This window comes from Mus musculus, chromosome 4 (genome assembly GCF_000001635.26).
Source record: "Mus musculus strain C57BL/6J chromosome 4, GRCm38.p6 C57BL/6J".
Classification (NCBI taxonomy): Eukaryota; Metazoa; Chordata; class Mammalia; order Rodentia; family Muridae; genus Mus; species Mus musculus.
This window is the reverse complement of record NC_000070.6, coordinates 11518607-11537322: the sequence shown is the minus strand read 5'-3', so window position 1 is coordinate 11537322 and position 18716 is coordinate 11518607. Positions and strand designations below refer to the sequence as shown.

Here is an 18716-nt window from a genome sequence, read left to right as displayed (position 1 = left end):
AGTTCAGTCCCCAGCAACATACACACAAAAATTAAAAAGAAAAACACAAAAAAGAATGAATCACCACAAACAGCCTCAGAGATTGTGACACACCACCAAAGTCATTTAAGTACTAAATTAAGCATTCCAAAAGGACACCAGTAAGGGCCACACCAAACCTAACACCAATCCCAGGAACTCACACAGTACAAAGAGAGAATGGAAGCCCAGAAGTTGTCCCCTAACTTCCACAGGGCATTTTTAATTTTTTAAAAAAGATTTATTTGATTATTTTATGTAAGTACACTGTAACTGTCTTCAGACGCACCAGGAGAGGGCATCAGATCCCATTACAGACGGTTGTGAGCCACCATGTGGTTGCTGGGAACTGAACTCAGGACCTCTGGAAGAGCAGTCAGTGCTCTTAACCACTGAGCCATATCTCTAGCCCCAGCAGCATTTAATTTAAGAGTTTCAAAAGAGGAGGAAAGCAGCAGAATATCTGAGGAGGTAAGGTTGCATGCCTCCCAAACTTATGAACTATACTGATCTACACTTCCAAGGAATTACCAAACTCCAAGTATGAAAATCATGATGAGATCCACAAACAGATACCATTTAGGGCCAATCTAACCACCCACATGGCTATTGAATGACTAAAAGGTGGATAGTTCTCATGTGTAGATTTGTTGGATGCAGAGTGACTCATGTGCAAGACAAGGGAGACTTCACCACGCTCATAGAATGGTGCTCATTTTAAAACATACAAATTATTCTTTTCTGACATCATCTGCTGTTGGGACCATGGGTGAGTCAGATTAACTACAACTTTAGGAAACAAAATTGTAAAGATCAACAAAACTGACAAACATTTAACCAAACTTAGGAAAAGAAAACAGAGAAAGAAAGAACACAGAAAGCAGCAGAGGCGGAGCACTAGCCTAGCATGAGGCCCCAGGTTCAATATCAAGCACCACAACCAAGGAACGACTCGATTTACTAAAATCAGGGGGAAAGGCAGACAGTTTACCAGAAACTTTGGAGTTTATAAGAAAATACTTAGTTTATAAAAAAAAATACTTATGCCATCAGATACTGAAGATGGAACACAGAGAAATGTATTTCCAAAAGAATGAAAAAAGAAACTTAGGCTTAGAATAATCTGAATGGACTTAATTAAATTAGTGTTTTTAAAGAGAAAAGGGGCTCCTGTCAGCAGATCGTTCTCTAAAATTGGAGCAACACAGAGAAGATAAGCGAGGCCCAGTACAGGGATGACATCAATTGGTGACTCATGCCATTCCTCACAATAGAACAAAACAAAGAGAAGCCCAGGCCCCAAATGGCTTCATTAGTGTTAAACAATTAGTAATCTACACCAAGCAGTGGCGGCACACACCTGTGCCCAGCACTCAGGAAGCAGAGCCAGCCACATCTCTTTGAGGTTGTGTCCAGCCTTGTCTACTAATTGAGTTCCAGGACAGCCAGGCCAACAGACAAACCCTGTCTTAAACATAAGCACACATACACACAACACACACACACACACACACACACACCATTCACAAACTTCTAAAACCTAAAAAAATGAAATCTCTTCAGCTTACTCAACAAAGTCAAAAAACATTACCAGAAAAGACAGTTACAGACCAAGATCCCTTGTGAACACATACATAAAAAATCCTTACTAAATAAAACAAATTGGATCCATAAAAGGAATCCATACATAAAATGAATCGAACTGGACTAATCCCAGGAAAACAATGCTGGTTCAATAATCAAAACCTAATCCACTTAAAGTAATACAAAGAAAACCCATGTGATTATCACAATAGAATCACATAAAGCATTTCACAAAATTCAACAACCTTTCACAACACAGACACATAGTATGTAACCCTGGCTAGCCTGGAACTCACTATGTAAACAGACTAGGCTAGCCCTGAACTCATGTCATTCCTCCTTTCTGTGTGAGTGCTAGGACCAGAAGCATAGACCACCAAGAAGAGGAAAACTTTGACAACAAAATTGGAGGACAATATCAGACAGGATGGGTTACCCAAAAAAAAAAAAAAAAAAAAAAAAAAAAAAAAAAAAGTTACAAATCACATGCACTGCACTTTCTCATAGAATCTGTTATTCTGTAACCCTGCAGTAAAAGATCCTTACAAGCTTCTCTAGACTACTGTAAACTATCAGCTCAATTTGTTTTGTTTTAAATGATTTATTTTTATTTATGTGCAGTGGTGTTTTGCCTCCTTGTATGCCTGTGTGATGGTATCAGATCCCTAGAGCTGAAGTTACAGACAATGATGACCTGACATGTGGGTGCTAGGAACTGAACCTGGGTACTCTGGAAGAGCAGCCAATGCTCTTAACCACTGAGCCAGCTCTCCAGCCACCATAAGATGAATCTCTTAAACAGTATATACTGTTGAAAAGTATATACTGGCACACACACGCCATAGTCAATATTTTTTATGAAAGGCTGGATTATTCTGCAATAAAAATATGCAAGAACTCAGTTTCTAATAATGTGTATAATAAAGTTTGGGGGCAGCGACAACACTGTCAAACTTATTTAACCTCAAGTCTTTACTCTCTCCCTCTTTTTTTGAGTTTGTTTGTTTGTTTGGTTGGTTGGTTGGTTTTTCAAGACATAGTTTCTCTGGGTAGCTCTGGCTGGAACTCTCTCTATAGACCAGGCTAGCCTCAGACTATGAGATCCACCTACCTATGCCTTCCAAGTGCTGGGTTTAAAGGAGTACACCATCACACAGGGTCCCCAAGTACTTCTTAAGATAGGCTTATTAATGGCTTGTGGCATATGGACCACTACAGAAGGGCCTTAATCATATTTGAACAAGCATGAACAAAAAACAGCTATTCTGTCTTTTGGACGGCATTCCACTTTACAGGGAGATACAAAAAGGTATCACTCTAAGTTCCAAGATATGTTTTTAATTGAAGTAATCCATAATGCTTTAAAGAAATCAAATAAAAATAATAAATGCACACTAACCATAGCATCAGCATTGAGGATCTGTCTCATGAAGTCCAGAGACGCCGATGCAAGCTCACCGGTGTCCTTACTGAATGTGCTGACCACTCGCTTCAGCAAACTATGCAGAGCACTACTGTTCTTCCTTAAAGAGCTGAAATTAAAGGCAACGGCAGACATATTAAGAACTGTAATGAAAATACGCCAGGCATAGTGTTGCACACCTGTACTCCCCGTTCTCAGAGGGCAGAAATGAGGAAAGCTCTAAGCCACTGCTTCTCAGCCTTCTAATACAGTTCTTTATCTGATGGTGACCTCCAACCATTAAATTATTTCGTTGCTACTTTATAACTGTAATTTTGCTACTGATAAAAATTGTAATGTAGAATAACTGGTATGTGACATCTGTGAAAGTGCTGTGCAACCCTCAGCAGAGTGGAGACCTACAGGTTGAGAACTACCATGCTAGGCCAACCAGGGCTTTAAAATGAGGTACTGTCTCAAAAGGATCTAAGACAAAGCAAAACAACAACAAAAAAAGAGATAATACATCAAAATGTTGAGTATATAAGATTAGTATGAGAAACAAATAAGTTCAGAAAATTTATTTTACCATTTTAAAAAACATAAAGATATACTTAGGTGTCTCTGTTCACAAATTTAGCCTTTAAAAAAATCACTTCATTTTAATCTTCAATTACATTATTTTTTTTCCCTTTTTCTTTTTTGGGGGGTGGGGGTGGGAGAGGGGCACGTTCTCACTATGCAGGGCAGGCTAATCTCAAATTCACAATCCTCCTGCCTCAGTTTTCCAGTTGCTATGATTATAGATATGTATCTCCATGCCTGCATATACTAAAAAACTTCCTTCAGATAATAAACTTTCAAAACCTATCACAAGCAACTTACTAGTTTCCTATCTAAATGTCTTTTCATGATGTGAAGGTTTCCCTAACATAAGAAGGGTAAGCACTAGCTCAGAGACTAACCTGGGAAAGCTAACTTAAGAATTACAAAGAAGAACAAAGAAAAACAAAGTCCTAAACAGAGGTGCAACTGCTTAGGAACCAGATGGTAGGCTCTGTGGGCTATTCACAACGCATGTGTTAACTACTGCAGACTGGCATGGTGGGGAGTGGTGCTGGACATACACAGATGATCTTCCAGCAACACCTTATTTGCAGTAACTACAGAAAACCAGACTCAGCCTATAGTCCAAACTGCCAACCCCAATACAAAAAGACTTTTGCATAACAAACCCCCTTGGTGTGTATCTAAAATCCTGATCATAATTAGTCTATACACTTACATGGTTTTTAGTTTCAATAGAATTTCAAGGGAAAACCATTTCAATATTCAGCTGTCTTTTAAACTACAACCCAACCAGACAAATGGAGTAAGTATGATGTTAATACTAAACAAGCGGTGTTATCCCATTTACCAAACAGGTCAGTCTGCGAGATGCATTGGATAAGACGACGTGCATGCACATAAAGCAACATAAAGGGAAGAAAGGCCAGCCTCCTACTCTTGAGAATTTTTTATCACAGTCAGAAAGTCATGACAAATAGGAACGAAATCAGACCTAAAGAAAAAGGTAGTAATAAAAAACTAAGAGGCTCAAAACTACCAGCCCAATTTCTAGGGACTTCAAAGAAAGGAAAAAAAAAAAAAAGCTTAATTAAATGATTCAGGTTTGTAATTGATCTAAGAAAACCTGGAATCTGTATTGAGCACTTGGTTCACGGCTATAATCTTAGCATTCCAGAGGCTGAGGATCACATGTTCCAGGCTACCCCAGACTATTGAACAAGGCCCTTTCTCAACAAACAACCCAAAACAACAATAACCAAAAAATCTACAACTAATATATCTTTTAGAATGTCTTTTAGGAAAATTAAAAAAAAAAAAAAAAAAAGCCCTGGCAAACCCAGGACATAGTGGCATGTCTCTCATGTCTCTCAGGACACGGTGGCATGTCTCTCATGTCTCTCAGGACACGGTAGCATGTCTCTCATGTCTCTCAGGACACGGTGGTATGTCTCTCATGTCTCTCAGGACACGGTGGCATGTCTCTCATGTCTCTCAGGACACGGTGGCATGTCTCTCATGTCTCTCAGGACACGGTGGCATGTCTCTCATGTCTCTCAGGACACGGTAGCATGTCTCTCATGTCTCTCAGGACACGGTGGTATGTCTCTCATGTCTCTCAGGACACGGTAGCATGTCTCTCATGTCTCTCAGGACACGGTGGCATGTCTCTCATGTCTCTCAGGACACGGTGGCATGTCTCTCATGCCTCTCAGGACACGGTGGCATGTCTCTCATGCCTCTCAGGACACGGTGGCATGTCTCTCATGTCTCTCAGGACACGGTGGCATGTCTCTCATGTCTCTCAGGACACGGTGGCATGTCTCTCATGTCTCTCAGGACACGGTGGCATGTCTCTCATGTCTCTCAGGACACGGTGGCATGTCTCTCATGTCTCTCAGGACACGGTGGCATGTCTCTCATGTCTCTCAGGACATGGTGGCATGTCTCTCATGTCTCTCAGGACATGGTGGCATGTCTCTCATGTCTCTCATCCTAACTACTCTGGAGACTGAGCCTGCAGGGCTGAAGCCCACGAGTCTGAGGCCAACCTGAGCAACACAGGAAGGCGCCATGTCAATAAGACAAACAAAACAACCCTGATGACTCCAAGTTCTGATGAACCTAAGTAGTCACTGGGACTCTAATGCAAATGGAGCAAATAGGAGATACACTTTGGAAAACACCTTGGCAGCTTTAGATTCCTTAAACAGTCACCTACCACATGACCAGGTAATCCCACTCTGAGATACCTAGCCAAAAGAAATAAGTTTTCTTTTCTTTTCTTTTCTTTTCTTTTCTTTTTTTTTTTTTTTTTTGGTTTTTCAAGACAGGGTTTCTCTGTATAGCCCTGGCTGTCCTGGAACTCACTTTGTAGACCAGGCTGGCCTCGAACTCAGAAATATGCCTGCCTCTGCCTCCCAAGTGCTGGGATTAAAGGCGTGTGCCACCATGCCCGGCCCGAAATAAATTTTCAAGTGCACCCAGAAATCCTTATGCAGACTTATAACAGTGCCACTCATAAGTCTCAGAAAGTAGATCTCAGACAGAAAAGACTGTAAAATCCATTACTATCTGCCAATGAGACTCAGCCACAAACAAAATTTTCCCTGTGAAAGAGGTCATACTTCGAACCTTCAATATTAAGTAGGGATTAACTAAATGAGGGGTGGGTGGGGCATAGTATATTAAATCTCCAAAGCCTACCTTTTCAGGTGAAACAATCCATAATCGTGCTCTGCAAGAAACATCATTGTACGGACACATGTCAGCAGACAGTTGTAACTGCTTTCAGAGTTGGCTAGAGTTGCCAGCAGACAGTCGCAGATTGCAGTCATCAGCTCTTTACTTGGTAGGGAGTTAGAGAGCTGTTCAAGCTCAGAGGCAGGACCTTCAGAAGGGCTTGGCAAAATGAGTGCAATGTCCTGGGGGCAGGGAGAACATTTCCAAATGAGTATCACCATCCACTGATTCTGAACACACGCCAACTAATACTTAGCAACAAGCTCATTAAAATGTTGTTGGGGGCTCAGCAGTTACAAGCACTGGCACTCACATAGGGAAGAGGCCTGGGGAACATAATATTAATACTACATGAGATGTGAAGATGGAACAAAGACTCACGCAGGCAAAGGGTATGAATCCAGGCAGGAGTGTGGCAGGAGAGGAGCAGAGGAGGGCTGAGCAAAGCACAGTATATGCAAACATGCTGTCATCTGCTGGGACAGTCAGTTTCCTTCAGGGAGGTAGCCCCTGATGTGTGAGATGGCCCTACACTCATGTATATGCTGGGAGCACTAAATGGACTCAGTAGGTTGGGGGTGGGGGAGGAACACACAAGATTGCAAGATAATAATGGCAAGGAGACAAGAGTTAGGACTGGGGTGAACTGGTGGGTGGAATTGATCAAAACACATTGTATGTGTTTATGAAATTCGCTGACATATTTATACTTTACAGTAAAAGAAAAAGAATGACCTTTATAATGAACTGATCAGGACAGAGTTTCAATTTTAAAATGTTTTTGCTTTTGTTTTGTAAAATACTTTAAATCAGTCTACTATTAACTGATTCACACTCCTTTTTAGATTATAGAGGCTTCTAGAAATAAATTTTTTTGGCTAAAATCTTAAATTTATCAACATCAGAATTTAAAACTTCATTAAAAGGCATGGACAAAGCAAACAAACTTTAGGCACAATCTCCAGTTAAATGTCTCCCTCTAATTTTTAACTTTTAAAACTTAAGTTTTCAGGCTGCAGAGATGGTTCAGCAGTTAAGAGCACTGACTGCTCTTCCAGAGGTCCTGAGTTCAAATCCCAGCAACCGCGTGGTGGCTCACAACCATCTGCAATAAGATCTGGTGCCCTCTTCTGGTGTGTCTGAAGACAGCTACAGTGTACTCATATATAATAAATAAATCTTAAAAAGAAACCCTCAAGTTTTCTAGTGTTAAGCAAGTGGAGCTAACTACACATACAGCAGTGTTCAGAAGTCTCCTGGGCTTTCAGGGGCGTGTAGATACAGATTTGCATCAGAAGGGAGTGAAAAGGGCAGCAAGGGGTCAACAGTCCTGGGACTCAGTTACTTAATGAGCACCAATCACAGAGGCCTTAAGCTTTCAACCAGGGCCACAGTTATCATCTACCACTTCTGAAAACAAGCCACAAGCAAAAGTGCCCGAGTCTTCAATGTAACCAAACTGCACTTTCATTAGCCAACACAGGCTCTTAGTAAAAATATTCTCTCTGGGGGAAAAAAAAAATCACATCTGATGACTAGCTGGCATGAGCCTTCTGACTAGTTAAAAATGTGTTACTACATGGAAATGTTCTTTAAAGATTCCAAACAATGGAAGGAGAACCCCTGTCTCATGACCCTATAAACAAGTCAACAGCATGGAAAGCAGCTGCAAGCATCGCTGCAATATTCACTGCAGTGACTCCTGCTGCTCCAAGCCGTGCTCACAAAGTTGGCCTGGAGGCACACACTGCAGTCCTAGGACTCGGGAGAATTAATATCGGGAATTAAAGGTCAGCCATGGCTACCTAGCAAGTTTGAGGCTAGTCAGGGATACAAAAGACTAACCATACAAAGAAGTCATCCTTACAAGACACCAACAAATTAACTCAACCAAAGTCAAAGTTATAAAACTAAATGATGTACTTAGGAAAAAAAGTAACACAGTAAATATTAATCAGCCATAAAAAGTATTGAAACTTTTGCATAAAAGCTATTACCCAGGTTGGCAAAAATACTACAAAAGGAAAATCTTCTCAGAGACCCAAAAGCTAAGCCAAATAAAACTACCATGCACCAACTTAATTTGCTTTTCCTCTACTTACCAAACTTCCTAAATAACCCAAAAGTAATACACCATGAGCAAGCTGCATTGTTTACTCTCAAAATTACTAGACAGGAGTTACACCAACACAAACGATGACAATAAAAGCAATGAATACCTGGTCACAGAGAGACTGCAAAATGGATGTGACATACTCCACGCACTGCTGGCGAGTAACACTGTCCCCAGGAGAGCGCACCAAAGCTAAAAGATCCTGGAAGATCTCTGCATATCTTTCATCGCCTTTAATAGTTCCATTAATTAGATGCAAAATAGCTAATTTACAAGCTTTGTGTGAAGCCAGGGCATCGAGAAGAGCAAGCAACCTGGTGGTTTGGCTAGTATACTGTTTTTCTTTATCTTCTGAAGTGCTGAAATAAAATCAATATGTTCAGTAAACAAGGTTCTTGATTTTAAACACAATTTCATATTTTCTATATATTCACACAAATTTTGTATAAAACATACACCTCATTCCTTTGATATAATGATTTTTTTCCAGAAGCTTATAGTCACTGCAAAATTTTATAATTTCAGGATTTCAATAATATACTTCAAGTCAGAGTAGTTCTTTATACTTCACCTTTTAAAAACTGCAAAACTGGGGCAGGAAGGTGACTCAGGAAATAAAGGTACTCATATAGAACAACCCTAATGACCTGAGTTCAACCCCAGAATCCACATACAGAAGGAAAGAAAAAAGCAACTATATAAAGTCCTGACCATACATGTATGAGCATGTACATGCACACAAGCAAGCATTATGCTATAATGAAATTTAAGTAAAAACCCCAATCAAGACCTTCAACATGACTTACACATGAAATGAGAAGATAAAGCATTCTAAAAAAATAATTTTCATATATTATAGTATGTGTGTGCGTGTGTGTGTGTGTGTGTGTGTGTGTATTTATACATCCACATGTTATCTAGGCTTACTAAACCCTAGTTTCCAAACTATGTAAAAGAGGTTATCTGTGTCAAGAGTAACTTGAGGAAAACTTCTTAAGGTGGAATGAAAATACCTTTGCAAGTCTTCTACAATCAAATCCAACACAGTTCTCATGATCAGAAGAGCAGTTGGAGAGGCAAGGTCACACAATTGAACACAAATACGCCGTAACATATGTTGAATGGGCTGGCAGGTTGTGCCAGAGAAAGAACGAACTATTTCTTGGAGCAACTTTGCTTGAACATGAAGGTGCATGCTCCACAATTTTCGGGTGTTGAGTGCCACTGATATATCATGTGGCTCAATAACCTGTTAAAAAAGTATAATGTGTGTGTACATAGATTTTTTTTTTATTATAGTCGCAAAACTGTTCAGGAAGAACTGTCATAAAAAGAACACCTTTACTGCATGCTTAAAACATAATTCACTATTACACTATTACAATTAAACAATTGTTTGAATCCAACAGGTCTAAAAAAAAGTATTGTTCTCAGGTTGGCAGTCAGTTGAGCAGAGTCCATTGATGAAGCGATCTAATTTGCAAATTCTAAAAACATGATAAGGGGAGAAAAAAGATTTGCAGTAACAGGAAAACATAAGTACAAGTATACATAACAACATGATAAAACTCGCTTCACAAAAGGCATTTCAAACATTACCCCACACTTCCAACTCGCTTCAGTTTCATCTCACCCTCAGCTCAGTTACTCTGTCTTTGGGGAGGAGGACGAAGGCTTGCTTGGGTTTGACCAGCATCCCTGGCATTACTAAGGAGCTACTGCAGTCATGACAAGATGCATGTGATATGAAGTGGTACCTGCGTGGTCTGCATGGGCAAGGGAAGAGGCAGCAGCTCTGAAAGGAGTATGAGTCCTGAGAAGAAGCCTTCCGGAACCTTCAAGATGGAAGAGAGAACTTCCTTTAACATTAAAGACCAAGTATTATTGGCCAGAGTCTCTTCCGAGATCGTGAGCTTCTCATTGACTCCTTGTGTAAAAGTCAGTAAGATATCTATGATATCATTCTGAATTTTCTGCTCATCACTATCCAAACGACCTGAGAGAGGGATAGAGCACAGGAGCATGTGTAAAGTAACAAGTGCTGAAGGAACACGCATGTCCTTAAACTCAAAGGATCCGCCTCGCAGGAGCTCTGTCAGCATAGTTTTAAGCAGAGTGAGCGTGCAGCGAGCCATTGAAATGGTAGTGACTCTGTGCAGGGTAGTCCCCATGTTCACATGGAGCCTCCAAGGCTGCGTCAAAATACTGTTCAGTTTTTGCAGAACCCGAATAAAGGTGTCCATTCCTTCAGCAGAAAAAAGCTGAATAACAGCAAGGTTCCATTTCAGGTCTTTCTGCTGACCTTTATATAGGGTAAGGAAGGAATAAGAAAAAACGAATTACTTACATGCTATCAATCAATCAAGAATATTTTGAATATAAGAATATTTTGAATATTTAATGATATTTAACCAGGCTTAAGTATGGAAGTTTTCAAAGTATATTAATTATATTACCTTCTACGGGAGGTGGTGGACATGCCACATTACAGAGAACACGTAAGGCAGTGGTAAGGCCAACTCCTTCTGCAGTCATCAAGTTATCAATATTCTTTAAAAAATAAAATAAAAGCAAACAAGAAGTTAGTGAAGACTCTGAGCTTCCAGAGGTAGAGTGTGCACGCGCATGCACAAGGCTCTAGGTTTAATCCTCAGCACAAAGGCTTGGGCTGCACACTCTTCACTCTTTAGCATGTTTCAAGCATGACAAAGCTGGGTGTGGTGCTGTACACCTGCAATGCCAGCACTCAGGAGGCTGAAGCAAGAAGCACAGTGGTGAGTTTAAGGCCAGCCTTGGGTTACACAATGAATTCCAAGGCAGCCAGGGTTAGACCTATACCATGTCCAGTCTCAAAGAACACCCAAACAAAAGAGACAACATCTAAGAAAAACCACACTACTAAAGAAACTTTCGTAAATTAGTTCACCTTAGGTTTAATTTCACTTTTTCTTGTAAAATTCTTTTTTAATTTTTTTAAAAGATTTATTAATTTTTACCTTATATGCACTGGTGTTTTGTCTGCATGTATGTGTGCATAAGAATGTCGCACCCCCTCTGGAACTAGAGTTACAGTGAGCTGCCATGTAGGGACAGGGAATGGAACCTGAATCCTCTAGAAGAGCAACCAGTGTTTTTAATGCTAACCCATCTCTCCAGCAACATCACAGGCATGTTTTGTACTGTACAATAATATGTTAAAAATCAAACGTAGCCAGGCAGTGGCAGCGCACATCTTTTAATCCCAGCACTTGGGAGGCAGAGGCAAGCAGGTTTCTGAGTTCAAGGCCAGCCTGGTCTACAAAGTGAGTTCCAGGACAGCCAGGGCTGCACAGAGAAACCCTGTCTAAAAAACAAAAAACAAAAAACAAAAACAAAAACAAAAACAAAAACAAAAACCAAACATAGCATATTTGTGTATTTCAAGTACTAAAACAAAGCAGTAAATAAAAGCCTATGATTCTTTGTATTAAGAATTTAAAATAACTCTTTTCTATAGACCCATTTTATATTATTTCTCTCAAAAATGAAGCAATGGTTAAACTGACAAGTGAGCTCTTGGGTTCTGGGGTCTTTGTTTTGTTTTTGTTTTGAGCAGAGGTCTCACTAAGATCCCCAGATTAGCCTCTAACTTTAATTTGGCCTCCTCTGCCTCATAAAGAGCTAGAATTACAGATTTGCACCACTGTGCCAGACTATATTTAAAAAGCCCCATGGTTACTAAACTTCTTTCAAGGGTTAGATGAAACCTTCAAACATTTATAGACTAAATAGCATTTATTTTTTAAAATGCAGACACCAAAAAGACAGAGTACAAGAAATGAAACTGTTTTTGTATTTAAAATCTGATTATGCCTTTAGTCCCAGCACTCGGGAGGCAGAAGCAGGTGGATTTCTGAGTTTGAGGCCAGCCTGGTCTACAGAGTGAGTTCCAGGACAGCCAGGGCTATGCAGAGAAACCCTGTCTCGAAAAACAAAAAATCTGATTATGTTTCCAAATACCAAATAGTTTTGTTTACATTTTGTAGCTTTCACAGACTAACATTATTAATAAATTTATAACTTGAAATTTTTTGATGATTTAAAATATTCCAACTTCTAAGTCTCAGGATATAAGCTTTAAAAGCAAGCAAACAAACCGACCAAGCCTGCTCTCCCTCACGGGCTTCTGCTCTGCATTATCCTTTTGCCTTAACTTTTTTCTTACAGTTTTACAAATCACTGAGACAAGAAGAAATCATCAACTTTCAATATTGGTTCAACTGTATTTAGTGTATCTTAGGATAGGAATTACTTATAGAATAAAATTTATGGGGTAATGACTTGAAAGGACATGGTAGTACATGACTGGTCTTAGCACTCAGGAGGTAAATAAAGACCAGCCTAAGTTTTCCAACTGAATCCTACCTCAAACCAAAAATCAAAATAGAAATAAACACAAGGTTTATGAGGAAATCAGAATTTCATTTTGTTGTTTGGTTTTTTGAGATAGGATCCCATGTAGCCCAGACTGGCCTCAAACTCACCATCCAGCTGACAATATAACCCTGTACCAGTGATTCCTACAGACCACCGTACCCCGGCTCGTATGCTGCAGGAAAGAAAGTCAGGGCTTTGTGCATTCTGGGCAAGCACTCTGCCAACAGAGCTTCCTCCCTGGCCCTGGCAGGGTTCTGGTTTTGAGGCAATGTTTTCTGATGCTGTCTCTGCTTGCTTCTCACTTGCAATCCTTCGACTCAGGCACCCAGTGCTGAGATTACAAGCATTCACCATCATCATCAGTTTAAAATGTTTAGTTAATAGACAATAATTCAAGGTCTTTTCTTCTCTTTACCCTCTTTCTGTTTTGAGACAGGATCTCATGCAGCACAGGCTGCCTTTAATCTCAACATTCACGAGGCAGAGGCAGACCAATCTTGGCGAGTTCTAGACTAGCCTGGTCTACATAATGAGTTCCACACTAGCCTGGTCTACATAGTGAGTTACAGGCCAGCAAGGGCAGTGAGACCTTTCTATAAAAGAAAAAAGAAGAGCAAGCAAGCAAGCAAACAAACAAAAATATTCTTAAGAGACACAGAATGAAAAGACAAGGGAATCACTAAGACAAAAAGATCTAAAGCAGATAGTACTAAACAATACTTCCTTTTGACTTCAAAAGAGCAAAGAATTGGTCAAAATATATAAATTACTTTAATAATATATTACAGCTGCAAAACCAAGGTGACTTCCTCTCTTAAATATGAAAAAAACACAGTGGTCATCTGCTAAACATAGCAGTAGCAGAGAACTCAGTCTACACTGATGTAGTTTAACGTGTTCATTATGTGCCTTCAGCCCCACTGGGTCAAGTAAGAAAAAAAGGGGAGAAAGAGCAACCTGCAAGATTAATGATGAATAATTTTTTCATTATGAAATACATATGAATTTTTAAATATTACTTTTACAAATTATAGATTTTACAGATTTCAACTTTTAATTTCAACTACAGTTGTCACTATCCAAAATTAACAACAAAGAACACTGGTCCACACTAGACTTATCTGGAATTGGCTACATCCATTTTCACCTAAATATTCTGAGCTACACTATTTCATTAATTAAAATTAGAATACTAGTAGCATTTAACTTCAAAGGTGTTTGTAGAACCTAGGAGATAGCTTTCCAAAAGTACTTTCCAAAATGCTTGAAGACTTGAGTGCCATCCCTGGACTCCACATGGCAGAAGAGAGAGCCAACCCCACAAGCTGTACTCTGACATCCAAACATAGAGTAGCAGGTTATTTAAACAGAGTATTGCATGCATGTGTGTTCATGTACATGACTACCTTCATCCATGCATCAAATACTATAGTCACACAGATCAATCAAGGTCGGGGTTTCTCCACTATCAAGAGGGTAACTTCAGTATTGTCTCCATGTGTCATCAGTTTCACAACAATCACAGCCCTTCTAACTTTTACTTACCTGTTTAACATATTCAATTAGATTTGGGATGCAGTTAATTTCAAATCTGAGGTTTTTCAGAGGTTCAAGCCATTTGCCAAGTTCTTAAAAAACAAAAAGAATAATCTATATTTTTAAATGGAAGTATCTATAACAAAACTTTTTCCCCAAAAGAAAACACCACATCTACAATCATTTCAATCATCTAGATTTTACAAAAAGATAATCTCTGACAACTAACTCTTTTTGTTTTTTAAAGATAGGCCTCATGCTATATCCCCAAGTTGGCCTCAAACTCATGATCTTCCTGTCTCAACCCCGTAACTGGTAGGAATACAGGGGTGTTCTTTACATGTACTTTAAAATGAAACTGGGGCCCTACTGTGTTGATTTAAAAAATACTCATGACTATTACTTATCTCATTTTCTTTAAATGTTTAAAGGCTTATCCAATCTGCCTAATTAAAATAAATTTATTGCAAGCCAATGAAAACATTAAAACAATTTATAAATATGATTATAAACTAATATAATGCAGCATTTATTTACCTATCTTTACTGCTGGCTGCAACCCCCAACCAAAAAAACATTTATATGTACATATATATATATTTCTAGTAGAATCAAACTATGCAGAGACATTTTATTGAGTAGCCTTTCTTCCTTTAACAAGAAAATGTATGGGGCTGGAGAGATGGCTCAGTGGTTAAGAGCACTGACTGCTCTTCTGGAGGTTCTGAGTTCAAATCCCAGTAACCACATGGTGGCTCACAACCATCTGTAATGAGATCAGACGTCCTCTTTTGGTGTGTCTGAAGACAGCTACAGTGTACTTACTTACATAAAATAAATAAAATAAATCTTTAAAAAGAAAGAAAGAATTTTCCTTTTGTTTTTGTGCATGAGATTCTGGGCTATGTAAAACCTGGGTCGCCATGCATGCATGCATGCTAGTCACTGAGCTGTATCACTAACCTGATTCTGTCAATTCCTTAACTGGTCATTTTAAGATTCACTATTTTTAAAAGTAGTACAATGTACTAACCAGCAGTCTTTAAGTTAACTCAGAACAGTGCAAATATCTAAGTGTAACAAAACACTCAAAAACAAAAACAACCCAGAAACTGCTTGTAGGTTCTCCTGACCATATTCACTGCCTATCTACCCTGATTAGCTAGACTGCTACTTTTCAGGACTTTTCAAGAAAAGGAAGGCACTTTCAAACCTTTTCATTTATATTCTAAAACACTTTATGAAACCTTCAGTTTTATAAACTCTTTTCCTAAAAGGCAACTCAAGAAAATGAAAATGCTTTGGAGAGATGGCTCAGTGGGCCAGGTGCATGAGGCTCTCAGTTCAGATCCCTGTCACTCACGCAAGAGCTAGGCATGCTGTAAACACGCGTCACACACCTATAACACCAGCTCTGGTGGAGCAGACAGATATAGCTCAGAGGCTTGCTAGAGCCAATCTAGCTAAAACTGGCAAACTGCAGGTTCAGTGAGAGCCCTTGTGTCAAAAAAATAAAGTGGGCAGCAGTCAAGAAAAACATCTGGTATCTGCTATCTTCAAGGCCTATGCATGCAAACCACCCACACATAAACACACACACAAATGTACTGAAGCAACAGTCAGAAGAGTTCAGCCTTTTCTCCTCATGTATCACAAATGTTAAAAAATAGCTCCAGATACCATACCTTGCAATTTCGCATTATTTTCATCTGCTTTGCAGAGCTTCAAGAGCGATGCTGCGTGCTGTTCTAACATCTGGACACCGCTGGAAGACTGAGCCACCACCAGCGTGAGTACGCATGCGTAATTATAAGCTACTGACTTCTTAGACTTGGAATCGCTGGAATAAAATCAGGGTTAGTGTGCGGTACGAAAGTAACTCTTCAGGGATAATTTTAAACAGTTTTCGTATGTTCTTTTAAAGAGATCGAGGAAATTTACAATCCAACATTAGCACATCACCTAACTTCTTGAAAATAAAGAATGAGATTTTACACTTCACTTTCTTTTTTCTTTCTTCTTTTCTCTCTCTCTCTCTCTCTCTCTCTCTCTCTCTCTCTCTCTCTCTCTTTCTTTCTTTTTTTTTTTTTCTCTGTGTAGGCCAGGCTGTCCTTGAACTCAGAAATCCGCCCGCCTCTGCCTCCCAAGTGCTGGGATTAAAGGCGTGCGCCACCACTGCCCGGCTTACACTTCACTTTGGATTCACCTGAAGAGAGTATCAGTAACAGCCATCCCTCAGTAGCCGTGCAATACTGGTTCCAGGACCCGTACAGATACCTAAGTCCATGGGGTCATCAGTACCTTAAATGGCATGTGCACATCCTCCCATCTACTTTCAGTCAACTCCACACGACTTGGGATACTTAATATGATCTAAATACTGTGTGAGTACATGTTGCATTGTTTACACAACAAAGACAAGAAAAAAAGCTAAGTGCTCAGTGCACACAGTCTTACTATGTATCAAAAGATTTAAGGATGACTTCAAATTCACAATCCTCCTGCCTCAGCCTTCCAAGGACTGGGATTACAGGCATGCACTACCATGCCAGGCTCAGATGTATTTCTCCCATGCCTAGTTTTTTCCCTTGAAATAAGGTCTTTTTGATAAAGTATTTTTGATAAGTAAGGAGAGACAACTGATATGAAAACAAATTCATATACATTACAGTGGGAAGTAAAATGAACAAGAACAAATGAACAAGGAAATGTTCACAACCATATCTCATTAACCATGACATTAGGACATATGTCTCTCTTTAAAACCTCCTTTAAAGCTTCATCTACGAGCGAATGAGATCATCTGCCACCCTCACTTGTCTTTCACCACAGAATCACTAAGACACTACAGCTAGGCAGAAGCCACTGTAGTTCGCCTTTCATGACGGGGTCACCCCATTCTGAAGGCAACTGGTTACCTGTATGTTTCTACTCTGCTTGATAATACGGCCATGCGACCCTGAACGTGCCCATCTTGTCTGGTTTCCCATGACATAAGCAAGGAAGCGAGCAGGTCTCTCTTCTCTCATGCTAAAATCCTCTGCCCTACTGGGCAGCTCTTCAATATCATTATCTCCCCCAACTCCCCCCACTCAGCCAAAGCAATCCAAAAATCAGAGCACCGTGAAGCTGGGAGAACAGACAGTAAGACAGTGTGAGCAGTACCCTTAGAGTGTATACTTCTGGGCTTTAACATTCCCTTCTCCACAAGACAGAGGGATACTGTACTTGTAACCTTTCTCAATACCAGGAGGGACTAAAAGAAGCTGGAGAAAGTTCACTGCACTGCTCACCAGACACAGCACAGAGACTCCTGTTATTCTAGCTCTTACCTAGCAAGTTATGACAAAACATATATGGATATATGTGAGTATATAGATAGGTAGGTAGATCTTAAGATACACATTCATACATACATTCATACATTACATGCGCCTGTGCCAAAGACACTTCTTTGGTAAAGAAACTAGCCTATGAGTGACCTAGATTCCTAATGTAATTGAGATTTTTAAAAGTAAATAGAAAATTACCCTAGGGCTTCTTTGGAATAGTACTCCATTAGAGTAATGAGACTTTGAAGGTTTTTGTCAAGGCTGAAAACATGGCCAACAGCTGATCTTCCCACAGGGTTAAAAGTAATCAAGTAAAGATTGTGGAGGGTGCCCAGGAGATCAGAATGGTCAGTTTCTTCACTGGCTGTACACCGCTGGAAATGGCTGAACAGCTCTGTGATGCACTGCAGAGTCTGAGTTGAGTCCTGCAGCCACAAGGCAAAGGCATCATCAGCCCCATCAGACTGAAGGCCTTCCTCTTCGTCTTGATCATAAAGGTGGCACAGAGCTCGGATCAACAAGTTTGTCGCTTCATATTCTGACATAAAAAAGAGAAGGCCCTTTTGTGACTGTGCAAGAAACTTTAAAACATCCTTCGTGGCTTGCAGTACACCCTGATGGGCACTTGTTATTGGAATCGACAGAAGCAAGGTGACCAACTCCAGGAAGTGATGGCTGTGAAGATACCTGTGGAAGCCAAGTGACACGTGTCAGGTAGGTGTAAAGCACTCGTCCCTTCCTCAAAACCACAAGACTGTAGAAAGTAAACGCCTGAACAGTTGTAATTACAGAAACACAGTTTTTTGCAGAAATGAAATAATCATTACAATGTGAGCACCAACTCTTTTCTGTGGTGTCATATGAAAGTTCTAGATATTCAACAGACCCTCAAGAAATGACTAATTCTGTTTCTCATTTCTGAGCCAACTACCAAATACTCCTTTTTCTCTATGGTCTCACTCTACTTATAGAGTACCAGTCTGTGTGAATTAGTACATCCAGGGAA

General features: G+C 39.8%; 1 protein-coding gene across 2 annotated transcripts in view; it reads right to left on the bottom strand.

The window, feature by feature from the left end:
• Virma (vir like m6A methyltransferase associated) overlaps positions 1–18716 on the bottom strand; it is a 65186-nt gene that overhangs the window by 13821 nt on the left and 32649 nt on the right. For both annotated transcript variants that reach the window (NM_001081183.1, NM_001347055.1), the window contains 9 exons: positions 17909–18397; positions 16064–16218; positions 14388–14470; positions 10883–10976; positions 10184–10728; positions 9440–9675; positions 8533–8785; positions 6278–6495; positions 3002–3134 (listed from right to left, as the gene is read on the bottom strand). In NM_001081183.1, the coding sequence (NP_001074652.1) occupies positions 3002–3134; positions 6278–6495; positions 8533–8785; positions 9440–9675; positions 10184–10728; positions 10883–10976; positions 14388–14470; positions 16064–16218; positions 17909–18397 (2206 nt within the window). The remainder of the gene's footprint in view (positions 1–3001; positions 3135–6277; positions 6496–8532; positions 8786–9439; positions 9676–10183; positions 10729–10882; positions 10977–14387; positions 14471–16063; positions 16219–17908; positions 18398–18716) is intronic.